The 17,665-nt window shown below is 37.5% G+C and overlaps 1 protein-coding gene across 5 annotated transcripts in view; it reads right to left on the reverse strand.

Moving 5' to 3' along the window:
* Bend7 (BEN domain containing 7) overlaps window positions 1–17,665 on the reverse strand; it is a 79,361-nt gene that overhangs the window by 48,259 nt on the left and 13,437 nt on the right. For all 5 annotated transcript variants that reach the window (XM_026410270.2, XM_077802718.1, XM_026410266.2 and 2 more), the window contains 2 exons: window positions 5,282–5,584; window positions 1,673–1,795 (listed from right to left, as the gene is read on the reverse strand). In XM_026410270.2, coding sequence (XP_026266055.1) covers window positions 1,673–1,795; window positions 5,282–5,584 — 426 coding nt within the window. The remainder of the gene's footprint in view (window positions 1–1,672; window positions 1,796–5,281; window positions 5,585–17,665) is intronic.

The following is a 17,665-nucleotide window of genomic DNA, read 5'->3' on the forward strand; positions in this document are numbered from 1 at the left end:
TAAAATAAAGGTGAAACTTTCAAAATATAATTTAAATCTAATTCTTACAGCCAATAAACCTTAAGTAAGTCTACCCATACAACACAAATTTTAAAGTTTAAGAAAACTACAGGAGTGTAATTTATTCAGTTTATCCTCTGCACTATCAACAGCTTTGGAATTGTTTACCTTCCTAATCTGCAAAGGTTCAGAAAAGAAAACACGGTGACAAAGTGGCATTTACTTAATAGATTCTAGAAAGGCTTCAGTCAAGAATTTAAATGACTGCAATTTGTAGTTTGCCATTTCAGTAGTAAGGAGCTTAAGTAACAAAATAAATCATTACAATTTCATATATATATTTTATTAAGTGCTAACAGATTCTTCCTTTGAGAAAAGAATCTCAGTAATAATAAAGTAACCTTTCTTTCTGAAGCCCTACTTTAGAAGATGTTAACCTTTGCCAGGTTGATAAGACACAGATTATTGTCGTGGAGCAAGGTGAGTCAAATGCTTACTGACCTAAGCAAAATGCTTAGTTTTGCCTTGGGATAAGACCAAATTCAGCATTAAAAAGATGTTGCTTTCACAAAGTCTCTAGCTCGCCTTACTCTAATGCATTTTAGATGGCTGATATGTCTAAGTATTAAGCTTTTTATATCTAAACCACATCAATTAATATTAGGGTTTTTACTAGAATTCACTCAATGGCACCAAGAACAGTTTGAGCCATAATGCTTCCAAACACTACTATGATGAAAGAGTAGGACACTAATCATAATGGGGCTGTGCTATTTTTCTGCTTTATTATAACTTTCATCAAGCCAGTAGTTTCCCCTAACAAAAGAGACGACTTGATAAAATAGTTTATGTTTTTGTACATATGACCAAAAAAATCTGGTTTTCTTTGTTATGGTGATTTGAAAATAATCCACTAAATGAAGATCTTGACTTCCAGACTTCTATAAAATGCTGCATGGTATTTTTTTTTAAAGCACTAATGAGAAAGTCATGCTTGCATCATGCTTTATGAAGTTCATTTCATTTGCTATCTCCTGATATGAAAACGACCCTGTGAGTTAGAAATTAATACTCCATTTACAGATTGAGAACTGAGAAGCTCACAAGTCATACAGCTAGATAGGAGAAACTGGGTATCCAAGTCCCAATTACATATCTGCTGCTTTTCTGTTCTTCACCTTGTTCAATGATGGTAAGAATAAACAAAAGGAGTCAAAAATGAAGGGGACAGATGTGAAGTGTCTCTGAGCTTCTACATCCTGCAGGTGAGAGAGAAACGTCACAAGCAGAGTCTGTGGCTCAACACTTCTCAACTACTCACATCCTTGAATAGCTTCAATAGCAAAGACTGTACTTCCTAAAGGGCTTTTTCACGTAGCATGTTCCAGAATTTAATTAACTGACATTTGTCAAGTACCAAGAGACTGTAGGATGAAGTATATGGAGTAAATGTACATAAGCATATGAGTAGTATTAGGGACAATAAAAATTTTGTTTGATTTGCTAACAAAAAGAAAAAAATAGAACTGTAGAAAAAAAAAGCATAAAAAATGGACACTTGAAAAGACACAAGGTGGGAAGGATTCTGTAACAAAAGAGCAATGAACATCCCAATTGAAGATGTCAGGTGTACATTAACGAATGGACACGTTCAGAGGCCTGATCTTTGTACCTGCTTGAATTTGCATTAATTTCCTCATGGTCTTGAGTTCTTGGAGAATGGCCTGCAATGTTGACTGGCAGTTACAAGTACAGCAGTTTGATCCAACTGACGAATTCACCATTGGAAGTTCTCCTAAGCATGAAAGAAAAGAATAGCATACTCCCAACAAACAAACAAAAAAAATTATAAAGAGAAAGGATCTTGACAGGATTTCGAAACATGTGCAATTATTTTGAAACTGTGCTTGAGGAAATATACCCAATAATTTTCACAACCTAAATTTTGGGTCTGAATTTATCTAATTACTGAGGGTTCTGTATTATGAGATGCTTATTGTGTCACAGGTGGCAGGGCCTGCATGAACACATGCACACAATGAGCTGCCACAGCAGGCCTCCCTACTGTCAGACCAGTTAGTCTCAGATAACAATACCCCAAAAGTCACTATAAACACACTCAGGCTACTTTGCACCAAAAACAAAAACAACAAGCCAACAACAACAACAAAAACCCAAACAAAAAACAAAAACCCCAAAAAACTAGCTCTGAGAATAGCCTTAAAAAACAACTGGTAGCTGTGTATGATATCAAAGTTCATATTGAGTGAAACTATTAAAAATAGTTTTAATAATAAGCATGTCATTTAAAAATTGAAGAGCTGCGAATACATAAAAAATTGTAGAATACTCACTGCTCGGGTATGCCAGGGGTGGGGAGGGTGGGCGAGCAGGGTAGAATAGGACATCTTTTACCCATTTCCATTTCTTACAGTCTCTACACTATACCACTCTCTTGCTCTGTGTGTGTACATGTGCGTGTGTGTTCATGCGTGCTGGGAATTGAACTCAGGGTCTTGTGCCTGCTTGGAAAGCACTTTACCACTGAGCAACACCCTAGTCTATTATTTTATTTGTTCTTTTTAGATATACATGATAGTAGAGTTATTTTGACATTTTGTACATACATGGCCCAGTCTCTTTTTCACTGTTTAAATTTAATATAATATTTGCCTTAATAAGACTATCTTATTCTGTTTACTTTATATATAAACAAATATAGGCTCCCTATTGACTTTGAAATAAAATGGCACACTTAGCAAAGAACTCTGACTTGCGTACCCTCCAAGATCAATGTTCACCTCGACAAAAGAAAGAAGTTTAAAAGACAGCTACCATTCAAGTTTTCTGAAAGGTGGGTGAGGTAAGTTCTAAGATTTTGTTCCAAAAGTATGTTTTATTATACATTAGATGTAATTTAAATTATATAAAATGCATTATTTGTGGATATTAAAAAGTTCACTGTTGCAAAACCATGAAATGCTGGAAGATAATGTTTGAAGTAGCTCAAAATTGTAGCAAACTGACATGTTACAACTTTAAAATTGCAAATAATTCCAGTGAAATACCAAAGTAGTAACAGATACATGCAGGTGATTCTTGAGCAATGCAGCAGGGTTTAGGGGAACTGACTACCCTGCAGTTGAAAATTCAGTTATAACATTTCCCTCTAACTTTTTTTTTTTGGTATTGGGGATTGAACTCAGGGGCACTCAACCACTGAGCCATATCCCCAGCCCTATTTTGTGTTTTATTTAGAGATAGCATCTCACTGAGTTGCTTAGTGTGCCTTGCCTTTGCTGAGGCTGGATTTGAATTCGATCCTACTGCCTCAGCCTCCTGAGCTGCTGGGATTATAGGCACATGCCACCATGCCTGTCTCCCTCTAATTTTTTACTCCCCACAGTAGCAACAGGAGGCCGCTACAAAATTATCCCTAGTACAGTATGTATTACAGTTAATTTTATGCAATTATGATTTAATACTGCATCTTTACATTTGTTTACATTTCTTTCAACTGTACATGAAGACGTGTAGTTTCATGCTCAGTGTTCATGTGTATCAGTTTTGATAAATTTTTATAATACATGTATGTTTATTTTATGGTAGCAAGTTATGAAATAGACTATTCCCTACATTTATTTTATGTATTCATTATGTATCTACCTTTACTAAATTGTTTTGCTATCTGCAGATTACAAAGTTTATCCGCAAGTTTTCTCATATTGTTGCAAATCTCAAAAAAAAAAAAAAGTCCTCCTATAAGTGGACCTGCACAGTTCACACCCATGTTATTCAAGGGTCAAATGTATAAAGCATTATTAATGAAAGTATTAAAGCAATAAGCACAAAAAGATCTATTTTCAAGCTTACAGGGAAAAATTTATATTTGTAAATTTTATTAACAGTAATAACAGTTCCCCAAACAAATCCACCATCCTTGTTGTGATTAGAAAGCAGAATTCTTGTTGCCCCAAGGTTACCTATGTAAGGCTCACCAACTTCATATATACCAAAGGACATTTTATTTCTCTTATTGTCTCTTCCACAGCAGTAGTTAGCTGAAAGGGCTTTACAGAATATCCCTAGGCACTATTCTAAATACTATTTTTTTCAGGGGAATAGAACAAAACCAACCCTTCTCAGTTTATTATACATAATTTTCTAATTTTAGAGGGAGACTTTTTATTTGCATGGAGGAGTCTTTAACGAGCCACCTACCTCACACCCACATGTGAACCTGACATTGGCTTATGTAATAGTGAGAGGGAGAAAAGACACCATGCATCTCTGGGGTCCCTCACTGCCTTGTCAGTGTCTCAGGATGGCTTTTCATGTCCCTGAACTGAGTATTGAGAATTGTGTTTAAAAAAAAAAATTCAAAACAGTTCTCTTTTTCTTGACGGATATCATGGAATGAAAATAATAGAAGAAAATGCTTAATTTTTTTGAGGAAATAGAAAATACCTTTTATCTATGTAAAAAACTATATATCTATACAAAACTTATAAACAAATGACATCCAATGTCACTGGATGGAAAATTTATATGAACAAGAAAAGCATCAATTTTTTCCTTAAGCTTAAAAAAATTGTTTTTTTTCCTTAACAATCAGGGATTTCTAAATTAAGGAAATTTTACTTTAAAGGAATACTTTTCAGTGCTAATGAAGCAAGTTATAAAATATAGGTTCTATGATTCAGCACTGGAGTGGAGTTAGCGGGGAAGTCACACAAGAGGCTAAAAGTTCTCAGTCTCCCTCTCATTAAAGCAACATGAAGAAAGAAGCAAAAAGCTACATTAATAATACAACAGATGACCAGGAAGTTTCTTATAGTGATAAAGTGGAGCTTTTGTAGCAATAACAACTGTTTGTCAACGGATGATCACTTTTTCTTTTTTTTTAGTTGTAGATGGACACAATACCTTTATTTTTATGTGGTGCTGAGGATCGAACTCAGTGCCTTCCACATACGAGGTTAGCACTCTACTACTGAGATACGACCTCAGCCCCACTTTAACTTCTTAAGGGGCTGAAACTACTACTAGGGAATCTTCATGTCTAACACAGCACCTCTGTCTTCCCTGATTCTCAGTTCTGAGTTTTTTTAATATACTTTTTTCTTTACATCTTCCCTGTCTTTTAAAATAAATCAGTGAAGGTGGTTAACTAAGGTAGGGTTTAATAAATTGATCTCAGAAAACTGACTGAATATTTAGAGATAAAACAAGCCAGGATAAACCCCACAAGTGCACTCTGAATGATTGATGGCAACCATACCGTTGGAGTTTGCAGTGGTGTGGGGCTGACTCTGGAAGGTTCTAGAACGGGTGCCATACTGCCCTGAGAACTGCCCGCTTTGAGGTGATAGCTCATTCCACACACCACGTGAAGAAGAATGGAGGCTCTGTGGGGCCTCAGCAGAGGAGTTCAAACGCTGAGGCCAGACTAAATCCAAATCCTGGGGCTCTTCTTTTAATTTTTCTCCTTCTTTGCCAACACGCTGATATATCCTCCCAGTGCTGTCATTCAGTAATCTTCTCATCCCTGTAATTTGTTTTTTAATTTCCATGCTTTCATCTCCTAATGGAAACAGAGCCAAAGTTAGCACTGTAAATTAATAAATAAAAATAGACTTAAAAAACCCTTATTTGGAAATGGATTCCATAAACTTAAGTAATTCATAAAAAAGTTAAAGGCAGGAGAGAAACAATAAGAGAGGTAAATAGGGAGCCTACATCCTGGGGACAAATTTTTACTCTTCACACTTCAGATAGAGCCCTAATAATCAGAGTATATAAAGAACTCAAAAAATTAAACAATAAGAAAACAAATAACCCAATCAACAAATGGGGCAAGGACCTGAACAGACACTTCACAGAGAAGGACATACAATCAATCAACAAATACACGGAAAAATGCTCACCATCTCTAGCAATCAGAGAAATGCAAATTAAAACCACCCTAAGATACCATCTCACTCCAGTAAGAATGGCAGCCATTATGAAGTCAAACAACAAGTGCTGGTGAGGATGTGCGGAAAAGGGTACACTTATACATTGCTGGTGGGACTGCAAATTGGTGCAGCCAATCTGGAAAGCAGTATGGAGATTCCTTGGAAAGCTGGGAATGGAACCACCATTCAACCCAGCTATTCCCCTTCTCGGACTATCCCCAAAGACCTAAAAAGAGCATACTATAGGGATACAGCTACATGAATGTTCATAGCAGCACAATTCACAATAGCTAGACTATGGAACCAACCTAGATGCCCTTCAATAGATGAATGGATAAAAAAAAATGTGGCATTTATACATAATGGAACATTACTCAGCTCTAAAAAATAACAAAATCATGGCATTTGCAGGGAAATGGATGGCATTAGAGCAGATTATGCTAAGTGAAGCTAGACAATCCCTAAAAATCAAATGCCGAATGTCTTCTTTGATATAAGAAGGGCAACTCAAAACAGAGCAGGGAGGAAGAGCATGAGAAGAAGATTACCATTAAACAGGGAAGAGAGGTGGGGGGGAATGGGAGAGAGAAGGGGAATTGCATGGAAATGGAAGGAGACCCTCATTGTTATACAAAATTACATGTAAGAGGAGGTGAGGGGAAAGGGGGAAAAAACAAGAGAGAGAAATGGATTACAGTAGATGGGGTAGAGAGAGAAGATGAGAGGGGAGGAGAGGGGAGGGGGATAGGAAGGGGATAGGAAAGGCAGCAGAATACAACAGAAACTAGTATGGCAGTATGTAAAAACGTGGATGTGTAACCAATGTGATCCTGCAATCTGTAGACGTGGTAAAAATGGGAGTTCATAACCCACTTGAATCAAATGTATGAAATATGTTATGTCAAGAGTTATGTAATGTTTTGAGCAACCAATAAAAAAAAGTTAAAGGCAGGAAATCTGGCTGTAGTCTAAACACACTGATCATAGTTCTGATGAATCTCATTTTAATCCCTTTCTGGACAAGTACTCTTATGAAAAAAAGGTTTCCTTAGAGAGCATCACAAGGTCTGTCTTGCTGTGAGACATTTTAAAGGAAAGAAAATAGTAAACTATAATAGTTGCCTAAGTCTCTTCTGAAAGGAAAGCCAAGAGATCATGGAGAAGGCTGAAAAAGGGTTGGTTGGTGCAAATTTCTTAAAGGAGACAGGCTGGGCTTCCCTAGAGGACAACTGGGCATTCGAGAATGGTCTTTGGGCCTAATGGAATCATATTTCCTTTAGCCAAGGAAGGAGGGAGGCACTGAGGCCATCACCCCTGAAGGTATCACCTGAATAGAGGAAGTCCTGCAACTCAGGCCTCTATGCAGGGTCTGGTGGGCTTTTTCAGAGAGAACGAAAGAGGTAGTTACTTTGAACATTTGGGAAAGAGAGGGCAGACGGTTAGAAATGTGACCCAAAGACTAAAGTACGGAATCTCAAAAAAGCTGAGTCAGCCTACTAAACTGGGGGCAGTGGGTGCTCAAAGCAGACAGGCTGAGGCGCAGAATTTCAGACAACAGATGTTAGTTGGTACAATGGGAAGGCTGAGCAGGTATTCCTGAGACCTGGACTTACTTCTCAACTGTACTGACTTGCCACTAGCTATGAGATAAGACATTCAGTATTCTCAGACTTCAATTTCCTGAATCATAAAGAGAAGGTTTGAACCAGACTCATGCTACACATAACCCAAGGGGTATGCAGAAGTAGCTAGGAGGGTTACAGGTTTCCACATTTTCAACATGTAAACGGAGCATTTAATGCCTCTAAAAGTCACATATGTCCTCAGAAAAAGGGTTATTCTAACAGTGGAGGCCATGCTCTTTGATTTTCAAAAAATGGCAGAAAGCGTACAAGACAGATCTGAAGTATTAGTTTACTTCTCTTTGTCTTCCCAGTTTTAATTAGTCACTCTCTTCTCTCCATATAGATATCTGGAGAAAAAAAACTCTTGGGAGTGAGGAGCTGTCTAGAGCAATAGAAGTCTAGAGGGAACCCTGTTCACTTTTCCTAATTTCTTTCCAAGCCTATCTATGTATTCACTTACAGGCAACTCCAGGCAAAATATGTTTAGCAAAAGCAATTGAAAAAAAACCTTGCTCTAACAGAACTGTGCCATGTTGCTACATTATTGGTAAAACAAACTTAACTGAATTTAAAGATAATTTAGTGGTAGATGCACACAATACCTTTATTTTTAAATTATTTCTACGTGGTGCTGAAGGTTGAACCCACTGCCTCACACATGCTAGGCAAGTGCTCTAACACTGAGGCACAACCCCAATCCCTTAACTGAATTCTTAAGGGAGTTTAGTGATCATACTCTATGGACTGGTCTAGAAAAGAGTGGAGGCTGGATTCTACTTGTCACTGAATTTCAATACCATATTAGATCATTTCCCTTTAAAAAGAATTTCTATGATACACAGTTTTGCATCATGTGATAAGTATTATGGAATGATACAGTATTCCTTCATTTGGCCACGAAAGAAGGATACATTACTAGGGACCTGACTATTCATAGCCCAGGTGATGAAAGAATTAGGTGGTAACCCACAACATACAGAATGTGGTTGTAAATAAACATTGTACATCTGTCTCTGTGTGCTTTCTTGTTATGAAGACACATGAAGAACAGTCACTGTTTCTTTGCCCTACAAATAAGTAATATGAAAGAAATAAATGGCTTACCAAAAACAAAATGAAGTCAATAGAATAAGTGCAAAACTAAGGCAGTAAACAAAAAATATATTAACAGGAAAGAGTGAAAAGGTACCAGAAATAAATTTTTAAACAAACATTCACTGAGGTCCCAGGGATATGAAGATCATCAGGTACAAAGTGAAAGGTACTTTCCTCCAAATCTCCCAACATCTTTTACCCAAATCCCTTTATACTGATCTGCTGCTCTGAAAAATGAACCTTATTTTCCCCATCCTATTGACCCTTATTTCTTTTAACCATATGCCTGGAAACTCTAGTTAGCAGATTGCCCTAATATCTGCACATACTTTCTGATTCCTTCCTTGAGTTAAAACATGACTTCCCAAAGGATGCTGCTTTCCCTGCAGCTCCCCTGCATGAGTGTTATGCAGCATAATCAGATACATCCTTTACAAAAACAATTCTAGCAAAAACTGGTGTGGGGACAGAAATACAGTAGAATATTATTGCTAAAGTCTACATGGCAATAGTAATCTTTATCAGGATTTGTGTGGGGAGCAGGAGTGGAGAGAGAAGATGGAAAGAAGACTCTGAAGGAGTTTAATCAAATAGGCATGGTGATTAGCTAGTGGGGACAGGTAGATGGGGGTGGAGTGCTGTGGTGAGGAAGAAAAATCAATGAAAGATAATTCCAAGCTTTCCAGCTCAGGTGACTGAATGAATACTAGAGCCATCAGAGAAATAGAAAACAGAAGGTTGCAGAAAAGTGGGGATATAATGAGCCTCATTTTTTTGTGTGTATGGTGCTGGGGACTGAATCTAGAATCTCAGCACATGCTAAGCACACACTCTACCACTGAGCTGCACCCCAACCCCATGAGTTTTGTGTTGATAAAGAAAACCTAGATAATAATTAAGCACTTGGAAATACAACTATGGGGTACATAGTTGACCATGCAGCAGTACTCCCTTAATTGGCTCACCCCTCTGGACTGAGTAAGCCTCTGAGAGTCACTAACAATTCCAGGAATTGGAGGACGCCTCCCAGGGTGCTATTAGATCCTTTATTAATCTAGCATGCAGAGGGCTAAAAACATTCATTTAAATATTAAAGGATGTATGCCTTCATTTGTTTCCAAGATGGCAAGGTGAGTCAAATCTATCTATCTGGAACTCCTAATCCCTGAGGCAAGTTATAAGCACCACTCCTCATTCTGACTGACCCAACATCAAGCACTACCCTGGGGTATCATGCTGGGGGTCTTATCTTAGCAGAATAAACTGGTGGAATTGTAAAGAAGTGGGGTACAAGCCCTGCTTTACACTCAGTATTTGTCAGATTTTTATTGCACCATGTCCAGTTTTGTCCTATTTTAAAGATGCCATGGAGAAACTTGAGGAGATAATGAAAAATCCAACAAAAGTGCTTAAAGAAACATGGTAAAGTTAAAGAAGTTGAGTTGTTTAACTAAGAAATAAATGGCTTTTGAGTGACCTAATTATCTTCAAATATACTGTGGGGTATTATGAGTAAGACATTGTTCTTTACCAATAAGGAAAAAAGAGATTGAAAATGTACCTTCCAGCTGGAGGGTAGACAACAGATGTCCGTAAGAGCTTCCCATCCAGTTCATAAAAGCTAGCATCAGAGTGCAGAAGTGTCTGCACAAGAGGTTACAATAAGAATGTATTTCTGTTGGTGATGATGAAAATGTTCTGGAACTAGAGACTGGTGGTTGCACAATGCTGTGAGTATAGTTTTCAAAAGAATGCATTACAACTCCTTGCGTTTATCAGGTAATGGCATGTTAGCGTAAACAGAAAGAAGTTGAGTTATCAGTGGGAAATAATAAGAGGAACAGGATTATGCTACATGGTCTACAATATTTCCTCTCAAAAATCAGCAGAGGCTGGCCATGTTTTAGGAAAGATTAAGCTATAGCTTGTTAAATACTAGCAATGAGGAAAGGACAAGAGAAAGGAGACAGGGTCCTTCATGCCCAGGTACAGCTTTCTTCATGACAAATCTGAGTTAGAAGAAAAGGAATGTGAAGTAGACTCTGTGCTAAGGGAGGACCTGAGGTTGAAACATCATTCCAGACCTATGCTAATGTTATTAAGGTCCCACCTGGCAGCCTTCAGTGATAGCGGCCATGTTTACAAGGAACATGCAAGACTGGGATTCCAACTCAGCAAAAAATGGTCTGAAAAGCAGTAGTCCATGGAACAGATCAACAGTTTTCCAAGTGAATCCTTTTTTTCAAATGCAATCTTAGTGAAACTTCAATAAATAAGAGTAAACCTCTATTAGAGAGGGTGTGCCAGAACTCAGATTCCTGAAACTGTCCTTGGAATATATTCAAGAATTCCAAGGGCTCCACACAACATAATCTAAATGCCACTGGAAAGGAAAGAGGCAAAGAAGTGGCTATGGAATCATTTAATTGGTTGACTCAAATGTTATGATAAGAAACATCTAGACTACAATTGTGTTGCCATGTTTGAGGACTCTAATACACTGTAAGTTGTAGGTGATAAATAACTTAGCAGCCCAGCATATACATGGTATCTACTTTTAGAGGACAATTAAGTTCCTTTCAAGTCTATTTAGATAATACCAGGTTCATTCACCCATTCAAAAAATATTTATTATACTAGTACTAAATATGGAACCTGTGTGGCCCAAAAAGAAAGAAACATAAGATAGAGTCTCTTCCCTTTAGTAGCTTACAGTCCAGCATGGGAGACAAGAAGAATGCACAAACAAGTCTAGGATGCGATCCCTTGCTTCCAGCAAATGGGCAGCCAGGGCCAGAGGCTGAGGAATGGGAAACCAGGGCAGGTACTGACAGAATGCTAGTATTTAACGAGAATGGCCTGTGGGGCTATCTGGAAAACAGGCCTTCAAAGCAAAAAGAGCAAAAGGGTATGATATCAGTAGTAAGGTTCAAAATGAGCAAAGGAAAACTGGAAATGAAGGAAGAAAACAGCTGTTCAAACTGGGCTGTCATGCTCTTTCCAATTTTCCCCTCAAAGAACACTGAAGGACAAAGGAGAATAAATATCTATGAGAAGCATGGTACAAAGTCCAGGAAGAAAATAAGCAACAAAAACTTTCTTTGATGTTCTTATGCTTTATCTTAAAAAGCAAATGCAAGTTTATACTACACTCTGTTTCTGTGTTTAATTTTAAAACAAGTAGCCACCCACCCAGATGAGCAGTTTCCCCACAAACACTGAACAACTCTGGGTACCCACAGTTACTCTTACACATCTGCCAGCTGAAAAAGCACAGGGCTAGTGGGAGGGAGGGCTGGGCCATGATAGAGGGGAGGGTTGGTAGTTGTCAGTCAGGTTTTGTACTATCACCAGCCGTGCTCTCTAGGAATACACTCCCAGTGTCCATGATGGAAGGGATCAAACCATAGTAATCTATGACAAATGCATAAGAGCTCATATGAGAGACGAGTGTTCAAAGACTCAAAGAGAGAAGGAGATCATCATAAACTGGGAAGTTTTTAGTCAGTTTTATGAAGATGTCAGATCTGAGGAGACCAATAAAAGGTGCTAGTACTTCCTCCTCTGGGGAGGAGAAAAGAGGGAACAGCATTGAAGGAGGACTGAGGGCAGAGAAAAAACAAGTGGGCAGCATGAATAAGCTAACTTAGCTGGAGTGAAGGCAATGAATGGTGAAAAGTCAAAAACAAAAGGACCTTGACTTTTTCTGCAAGTGACAGGAAATCAATGAAGGTTTTTTTTTTTTTTTTTTTTGGTTAAGAGAATGATATAACACAATTAGAATGAGCCAAATACTACAGAGGTTATCTATTTCTCTCTCTCTCTCAAATGTTCTTATATTGTGGAAAATGAAGTTTTATTTTAATAAATATAACATGGCTACTCAATCTTCTTCTGATGAGTATATGTCATCTCCATGTAAAGTGGCTAGGTCTGAAACCACACTTCAAACAACGTTCAAGAATAATCAAATCAGTTAAGTCCCAAACACATGGAAGAGGTCTTATAAATGAATAACAAGGAATACTAATAATAGAAAATTGGGAAAGGGGCATAAATATATAATTTTTATAAGAGAAATAATTTATCAATAAATAACTGATATCCTTTATGTCTCTAATTATTAATGTAATGAAAATTAATAAATTCTTTATCCTTTTATTTGATAAACACTATGGATTTATAAGGTCCATTTTGGTGAAAGTACAGGGTTATAGTCATCCTCATATGCTGTGGATAGGAATATCATCTGGGCAAAACCTTTTGGAGTAGAATTATAGGAATTTATCCTACAGAAATATTCTAACAAGTACCCATGGCATATGTACAAAGATATTCACTGCAGCAGTATCTTACTTGGGAAACCTGGAAACATCTCCAGCATTTGCCAATAGAGCATTAGATAAATGGATTATGGTACACTAGTAGAATGAAATTATAGTACATCATTATATACCTATAAAGAGTGAAACAGATTCTTGTATAGTAATTTGAAAGTATGTGAAGGCTGATATCATGGTTATCTTATTCACTATTGTACACCTGAGTCCAAGTGTGCCTGGCTTAAATTTGACATTCAATGTGAGTGAAATAAATGGAAATTCAGTTAAGTGGAAAAAAAAGTTGCAACACATTATAAAGTTTAACTCCATTTTCTCTTTTTGTAATACATATTACACACATATTTTGTAACCAATGTTATTAACACTGAGAGTGTGATTAAGATGGAGTCTTATACTTTTTAGCTTATATCTTATTTTTAACTTCACAAATCTTAACTTTGAATATGGTTTTGAAATGAATATGTATTACCTTTTTTTTGAAGCTATGTATAAAACAACAGGTACTGACAATTCTGACAGCTTTGGACATAAAACCATCTTGATGAAGTTGGGCAGGTATGACCAACAGGTAGCTAGAGAGAATAGCAAAGAAATCTATGAAGGGAGGATGCTGCAACCACTGGAATACATGCCTAGGATCTTCTCTTGAAAATCATTATATATGTTTTTAAAAAAGAATTTGGATGCCCAAATGCAGTGGTGCATGCCTGTAATCCCAGCTCCTTGGCAGGCTAAGGGAGGAAGACTGCAAGTTTGAAGTGAGTCTCAGCAACTTAGACAGACTCTGTATCATAATAAAAAATAAATAAAAAGAGTGTGGTTGTAACCCAGCAGTAGAACACCCTTGGGTTCATTCCCCAGTACCAAACACACAAAATAATTTGGATATACTTGGGGGGAAGGGCTAAAGCTACCTATAGAGCACTTACTACATCCAAGACTCTCTGGCAAGCACTCTGCCTACATTTAATCCTGAGAACACCTAAGAGTACCCAACACTGATGCATACATTTTACCAAGGAGGAAACAAGACTGTGCATTAGAGATCTGAACTGGATACATCAGGCTCCTAGGTCTATGTGCTTCATCACTCTATCAACCTGCTCAAGTAACTAGCTTAAAGTTGGCAGAGTCTCCATTCATGAGACAAACAAATTTTGGTGAGTCCAGGGAACTGCCATGGCATGAAATGGGTGTTTTTTGAATTATCTGGCACCTTAATCACCTAGTTAATTAAGTACCATGGAGGCAGTGATAAACTCATTGGACCAACTCGTGTTTATGAATTCTGACTCAGTTTCACTGCTGCAAACTAACAAGAACAAACCTCAGAAATTTCCTTTTAAATTAGAAACTTGATTCATGTAAATCCTGTTGGTTCTACAAAATCCAAAAATCAAAACTTGTGAAAAGTGGAATATGAATTTATTTGTGCTCATGACTCTGAAACATAAGCAAATCCTTCAAGGGCTGGTGATATTCATAGGAAAAATATAACAAGATTATAGGTTAAGAGCTTCTTCTGAATTCTTATAGTAATATAGTCAAACTTTCTCCTTCAGTAAGAGATAAAATATTCATAATTTACTGTTTACCTTTTCAATATAATTTGAAATGCTGACCTTCTGATCTACTGTACAGAAAACTCTTAACATAGTCCTAAAAGAGAAGTGCAAATCTCTCCTCCTTCCAGAGATGCTAATTTTCATATCTACATCATGGACCAATTATATATATGAACTGATTAAATATTGGCTGTATCACATTTCTTCAGTCATTTAATTTTAAAAAAATATTATAAGTTAAATAAATATACATGCTATTGCACATGATATTAATATACGTGCTATTGCACATGCTATTAATCATGATACATAATGAGTCATATTTGCTAAGACCCTTTTCTTCCAAAGATCGAAAGGAACTTAGATAAATTTGGACTCAGAGGTACCTGGAGAGTGGCATTCTTGCCTGAGAGAGACTAGTGGGAAATTCCAAGGACTAAGGCAACAGTAGCTTAAATCAGTGGCTTTGCAAATTTTTCTGACTATGAGTCATAACATAGATGACTTAGAATACACATAAATAAATAGATGCCATACATACAACTATAACAAGTTTCATGAATTTACCCTTTTGGTGGGAAGGGTACCCAGGGGTGCTTAGCCACTGAGCTACATCCCTAGCCCTTTTTATTTTTATTTTGAGATAGGACCTCACTAAGTTGCTAAGGTCTGGAACTGTGATCTTCCTGCCTCAGCCTCCTGAGTTGCTGGGATTAAAGGCTTAAGCCACAGTGCCCAGCCATGAATTTATCCTTCGTGTATGCAGTGCTTTCTATTGTATTTCTTTGTTATTATTATTGCTGTTGTTGTTGCAGTGTCAGTGACAATCTACTAAACTAGTATCAAGACACACTTATATATCACAACCACTGGTGTGAAAAACAATGCCTTCAATGTCCTAGGTTTTGTTTTGTTTTGCTTTGCTTTTTTTGTGATACTGAGGACTGAACCCAGGAGCACACTACCACTAAACTGTGTCCCCAGCCCTTTATTTTTCTTTTCTCTCTCTCTCTCTCTCTCTCTCTCTCTCTCTCTCTCTCTCTCTCTCTCTCTCTCTCTCTCTCTCTCTCGCTCTCTCTCTTTTAATTTTGAGACAGGGTCTCACTAAGTTAACCTGGCTGGCCTCAAACTGACAAGCCTCCTGCTTTAGCCTCCTGAGTCATTAGAATTACAGATATATACTACCATACCTCGCAGTCCAAGATTTTTAGGACACTGAACTAGGTATCTTCTTGCCCTCCACATTCTTTCTGGATCTACTGATGCTGTCTCCTGGCTTGAGTGACCATCTGTATGCAACGACTCTGCCCAGACACATACACTCAATTATCTATTGGAAGACCTCACCCAAACATCTCAAAATTAATCCTAAACTCATATCTGAAAATGTATTTTGATGCAACCATACCATCCCCAAACCTTAGTAAATGATACCAACTCAGCTGTCCAAAACAGAAAGTTGGAAGTTATCCCTTCCTCTTATAGTCAATCATTCAGTCCTGTTTCTTATAACTTTTAAATTACTTTAGAATCTCCCCACTTCTTTCTACCACCACCCTGTTCCCATTATCACTTGATATGGGGCTGCTACCAAAAGCCTTCAGGATCACTCCACTGCAACTGATTCTACCTGAAGCTAGAGTGATCTTTCAAAAATGCAAATCTAATTACATCATGTAATTATGGAATGCCAATAGCCTTAGGACAGAGCCCCAACTCCCTAACATGGCTCAGTGGTCTCCTTGCCCAGCTCTCCAGGTTTAGCACCTACAAATCTCCCCCTTATTCTATAGTAGTAGTTTTCAGGTCTGACTGCACATTAGAATCACCTAAACAACTTTAAAATAAGAAATACCAGTGCCCAGGCCTCCCTTCAGAACAATTCAATCAGAATCTAATTAGTGACTGTCATGTATAGCCAGAGGGCCTTCTGCTTTAGATATAATAAAGGTCTTCCAGTTGTTCAGGACAGCCCTTACATCCTGGCCTCCAAAGATGCTGCCCCTATACTCTGCCTTCAGGTCTCAGCCTAAATGTCATTTTCTCAAAAGTCCATATCCAGTGAGGTCCCTCTGTTCTATGTTTCCGCAGAATCCTTATTTTCCTTTATCACAACCTAATGGGTTTTAAAATCTCCTAGCCTGGCACTAGGGGCTGTTCAATAGATATGTGCAAACTGAATACAAAAGTAAATCAATTCTAGTAACAGACTTGATACCACTGAGGAAAGCTGGAAACAACAACAATACTGATTTATAAGAAGTAAACCCAAATCTGAAGCATCTTTGGAAGAAATTCTCCTTTCCTCCATGGAGTGTACAAGGTGATGGCAAGCAGAAGTCACTATTTATTTGTTTCGTCTTAGGAAAGCATTCCCCATGGAATGTATCTCATCTATATCTTCTTTCCAGTTCATCAAAGATGATAGGTGGGAAACAGTTGACAAGAGAGGAGTCTAAGCTTCTTGTCCAAAATGACCATAGTAAACCTGGGGAATCTGGGCCAGATGGGGTCACAAATCTCCACCAACACCAGGCCCTGCTTCCAGAGTTCAAAAAGGAACATTGAACTTGTGGAAAATGCTAAAGCTAACAGTCCTGCAGCAGCAACTCCCTAGCTATATTTTATGCAATGCATATTAAGGTACCCATTAAAGTCTTGCTAGTAATCGAAAAAATTATATATGTGCAATGAGAATGAGTTAATGTTAACAGAAGAACCTAAACTTCTACGTCTCCTGACTTTTTGCTTTTAAGTTGCACCTTAACCTTGTGTTTTGATGGAGTTCTTTACATTTTATATGTAGGTGTAAAGTCATATTTGAGATATAATTCCATTAACCATACAAGCAACTTCATAGTCTGTTATGTTGCATCAAATTTTTTTCTGTAAAAATAAATTGTTAAGGATATTATTCCTGGAACAGAATAAATTCTTGGAATTACTGAGTAACTTATGTACCGTACTACTGTTCCAAGAACACATTACTTATTTTATCATGACAAAGTAAAGTTATTAATCTTCTGGCTTCCATTTCAACAATGAGAAATGTTGTAAGATGCACAGACACCTGCATTACA

This window comes from Urocitellus parryii, chromosome 9 (assembly GCF_045843805.1).
Source record: "Urocitellus parryii isolate mUroPar1 chromosome 9, mUroPar1.hap1, whole genome shotgun sequence".
In the NCBI taxonomy this organism is placed as follows: Eukaryota; Metazoa; Chordata; class Mammalia; order Rodentia; family Sciuridae; genus Urocitellus; species Urocitellus parryii.